Raw genomic sequence first — 4,758 nt, forward strand, 5'->3', positions numbered from 1 at the left:
AGAAATACATATTTGCATTTTTGGTAAAAATAAGTGGAATTGAGTTGGTTTTCGACAGTGGTCGGGCTATTAGAACTCTGAATTCAAAAATCGAGATCTCGAAATCTATTAGAAATAATTAATTGTAGTTTTTTCAAAAACTTTCTTAATATTTCTGCTGTATTTTCTTCGTAGACAGTAAGTGAAAATCTTAATCAATAAAAAAATTACAGAACTGCTGAAAATTGCTATGCTCTAAAAGTAAATAGACGGGTTGCTTACAATTTTTGAAAGGAAAAAACAACCTTATCGATTTTTTCTTATGTAAACATATTGTAGAATAAAAGATCCTATCTTCAAAATAAAAAAAAAACGTTTTAATATCGAAAGTGTTTCTTCAGTTATGGCGTGTTATGTGTTAAAAAGTTTGACGTTTTCTCGTTATAAAAAAATGACACCTTAAAGATATCCTTATAATTCCATTTCAGATGCTCCGAAACATTTCTAATGATTTTATCTAGTTATCTTCTCGAAAAAAAAGTATTTCAAAAATAAGCGGTTTGCGATCGTGATTTTACTTTCCTCGATTGGGAAAGGCGTACCGACAATGCCGCAATAGCACTCCGTCGAATTTCTCTCACTCCGACTTAGTAAGATCCCTATGCGATTTACTTCCACACATGTAAATACCGACCCAAGAGTTACAGTTGCCAGCACGGTATATGTTTCCAGTAGTAAAGCAACCAATTATGAAAGTCGTTTATACTAAGTACGTTACTATTCTTGTATTGTTGCATTTATTTACTACTTGTGAAAAGTAATTAGGATACAATCCTTCCAATTATAATGAGTATAATATGGAGGAAAACAAACTATACGTACCTTAAAATATCCAAGGGAATCTGATTAACCATTCGTTGGTAAAACTTAACTACGTCGTCTTTGGTCCGTTTTAAGGCCGTGGCACCATACACGTCAATGTCGCTTGGTTTCCTCTCAAAAAACTGCACATAGGAATTGGCGTTAGTCTTCCAACTATCCGTCCGTTTTTTATTGTTTAGCGATTTTTTTATGAAACCCTCTATAGAAATTATGTTCTCCACCCACTGGATTATGCCCAAACTTGAGGTCAATGGTATTACCTGTAAAAACCAAAGTATCCTAACAAATAGATACCTACCAATAATGTACAAAAAATATTAAGACATAATAGCAAACAATGTAGAAAACTAGAAAAGTAGCCACAATGATATAAAAACTTTTTAAAAAGGTTTTCATCAGCGAATCTTAGATGGTTAAGACTTTAAGACACCTTGTATAAGAAGATTTATATACAAAATGCATAATGAATCATATATAAACAAACACCGGTCATATAAAAATGGACAACCGTCATATACTTTGAATAAGAAGACTAAGGAAGGAGCATAATGCTATCCATGTATTCATGCATGGTGGGCGGAAAAGCCACCATAAAAGCTCTCTAGGGTGGGGATCCTTCACAGTTCTGTTTGACGATTCATTTGACACATTTGAATTTGATTTGAAATTTTGTGGATTTGTCAGTCTTTACGGAGCTTATTTTATGTTATTTATTATTTATTCTACTACTGATAGTTGTATAAAGGTAGTAAATCTAGATGGAAATTGTGGCAGAACTTAAATTAACAGTGACACTATCGGGATTTATCGAAAAAGACTCTAAAATAGTTGGTTGTGTAGCGTGCGGTAGATCTCGGCAAAAATTGAGTGAAATAATGGAACAACTTTTCGCTAGTAAGTGACTATAGGTATAATATACATACGTGTAGTAAACCGATCATTTATGAAATTCACTTAAATTAACTAAATTATATATTTTTCTTGCATTTTAGCTTTTATTTATTACTTGTCAAAGATTTAATGTCAAAGAATTTAGATATGTTAATTTGACTTACCTGCTTCAGTAGCGTATCGGATGTTTGTGTTAATAAATACTTATTATAACTTATCTATTTTTATTACAATTATATATTTTTATAACAATTTTAATAACTACCAACATTTATTCACAACGTAAAATAAAACAACGAATTATTGAGTCTACCCCACGTCTACCCTACATCATAGTTTTACATTTTTTAAATAAAATTAGAACGACACTGATAAACCGGAATTTAAGTCGGCCATATTTGAGGCCCATCGCGGTGTACCTAAGATTTTTGATAAGGAGCATATCTTAGTCTTCTTTATTCAAAGGTCATATATGAGGGTTGTCCGTTTATATATGTCAAGTGTCTGTTTTTATATATGACGGGCTATCTATGTATATGGCGACCGTTGTTTATTCAGGTGGTCCGAACTGGAATTCGGAAACTTCGGTAGCATATTCCACAGATAAAATGGCAAAAAAGTTCGTATAAATGTGTCCTAAAATCCTTAGTTTCGAGAGAGAGTGTGTGAAAACGCCGTAAATGTATATTTTTACTCAGTAGTTTTATACAGGTATGGACAAAAAAAGTTATTACTCTTCAAATCAGTTAAAAAATTGAGGTGGCGCCTTCACAGTAGGAGTTATATTGACATCAAAATCAAATTTCTCATGTCAAAAAAACTCCCAGACACCACTTTTCACTCAAATATTGACGTTACTTATTATATATGTTATTACTGACATAAATAACTACCGTCATATATACGCACTGCTTACTTGGTATGTAATAGCTGATGAGTCTTATTTGCGGTAGCAAAAATATTGTTCATTAAGACAAATAACTGTTCTATTCGCTGATCTTGTCTGATATCTTCGCCAGCTTTTACTAAAAACGGGTACTCTTTGCTGTTCATCCCCAGCATTGTAATCTTAATAGGTTTGGTTTTCGAGCTCATTACTGCTACCTAATAAAAATGACATATGATTAAACATAAATAAGTCAATTGTGAGTGCAGCTGCAACTCGGTATATTTTATTTTTGTTTGAGCTCACGTCCAAATCTGTCACTTCCTGAGAGTGACAGTTATTGCTGATTCTGACTATTTAGTGTTGTAAGTTAGCAGATATCTAAACATGCTGTTAATAAGAATGTATTCCGTTGCAAAACCAGGCGAACCAGACCGGTAAACTACGGTAAAGAGCGGTTCCTGAAAAACATCGGTTTGATACGGAACGGTTTGGTAAAATACTGGAAACGTCAAATTTTGACATTTTCTAAATTTCAATACCTCTATTATAAAATTTATCTTTTATGCATTTTTAATGTATCTGTTGTCTGCTTTTACGTTTGCTTCTTCTTTTCAATGAAGTTTAATATTGAAAAGTCCTTTATTAATAAACTGTTAAGCTCATTAGACAGCTCAGGTGAAGATTTGCAAGTCCAATATTAAAATAGACCAATAATAAATAAACAAATCTAATCAATATTTATATTTTTATAGCTTACAAAACATTCACCATTACATGTTGTCTTGTTGTTCGTGTTTTCTTTAAATGTTCCTGGACTTTTAAGAAACAATGGCTGCATGAAGTTTAAATGGTTCTAAAAAGTCATTCTATTTAGTTAATGAAATTTATTTACCTTTACTGCCTACCTCCATTGCTTTTTGATGTAAATACAAAATATTATTACAAATTTTAGAAATTAAATGAGAATTTCACTCAAACTTCCAATATTTGCTTGATTTCTGTCACATAAATGACATTGATTGACAAACAAAACCAGAAAACCCAGCCTTCTGGCGCTGGTTAGTTTGGTGACAGTTATAACCGAATTTTTCAGGAACTGTGTTCCGTAATAAGAAAACTTTCAGGACACCGATAGAAACGGAACATAAAACCATAACCAAGGTAAGCAACGGAATACACCCTAAATGTTAGCTTACTGTCTCGCGAAAACCGGCTATTTTTATGTGATGTTGTACTAATGGCATCTTGTCACCAGTGTACTGTCCCGGAATTTCCAGTTCGAGATTCATTCGGGCTGCCGAGAAGTTCGCCAACCAGGGACAATAGTCCTTCAAGAGTAATGACACTTTTTCTTGACCGTCGAACGATATTTTTTGCAATATTTCTTTAGCTTGCTTAAGAGTTTGTCTCTCATTAATTTTCTGAAGAGCGTCTATAAATACTTTGGCATTTTTCTTATACATACTTCCTAAAAAGATAAAGTCCTAATTAGGACCACTATATAGTGTAATTTTTTAAAGAGTAACAGATATAGGATCTCTGGATGTCCTACATAGGTAATGCAGAAAAGAAGGAGTAACATCACAGATTATACAGATTATAAACTTTGTTTTTTCTTTATTGTTTTTCGTGGTTCCAATTTTCGGAATCGGGTACTAGTTAGGTTACTAGTTTGCGCACATAGCACGCCCACTTATGGCCTCTAAAATTGCGCACAACGCCTGACCGGCACATGTATTAGAGAGATATCGGAAAACCTAGCGTCGAATAGCGTCATGCAGTATTTACGCCTACCTTATGGTTACGATATGCGCGAGTCAATTTTTAACGCAACACCCGGTAATAACGTTACGGCCTGACGTAATTTGCGGATCAATTCTAAATCGCGCTATTTCTAAATAACGTTTAAAGATTGCTTAAATGGGCATGTGCGGGTATTTGACAACCGGGGCCGGCCGGCGAGATCATTTATTTTAGGTTATGTTTGAATTGTTTTGAATTATTACTTTAGTTTTATTAGGTAATTTGATATTTAAGTAGCTGGGATTAGTTTCAATTAAATAAATATGGCCCAAAATATGGATTCCACCTCTTCCAATATTAAAGAACCTATAAAG

General features: G+C 33.2%; 1 protein-coding gene across 1 annotated transcript; it reads right to left on the bottom strand.

Moving 5' to 3' along the window:
* Nucleotides 1–861: 861 nt before the first annotated feature.
* LOC115883818 (DNA-dependent protein kinase catalytic subunit-like) lies at nucleotides 862–4,134 on the bottom strand (the record flags this gene model as incomplete). Its single annotated transcript, XM_030902219.1, has 3 exons — nucleotides 3,838–4,134; nucleotides 2,669–2,856; nucleotides 862–1,155 (listed from the first exon to the last, which is right to left on the bottom strand). Coding segments are annotated over exons 1-3 (749 nt in total), but the record flags the coding sequence as incomplete, so codon positions are not given.
* Nucleotides 4,135–4,758: the final 624 nt, after the last annotated feature.

Source organism: Sitophilus oryzae, unplaced genomic scaffold, assembly GCF_002938485.1.
Source record: "Sitophilus oryzae breed Bouriz unplaced genomic scaffold, Soryzae_2.0 scaffold_1996_pilon_pilon, whole genome shotgun sequence".
In the NCBI taxonomy this organism is placed as follows: Eukaryota; Metazoa; Arthropoda; class Insecta; order Coleoptera; family Curculionidae; genus Sitophilus; species Sitophilus oryzae.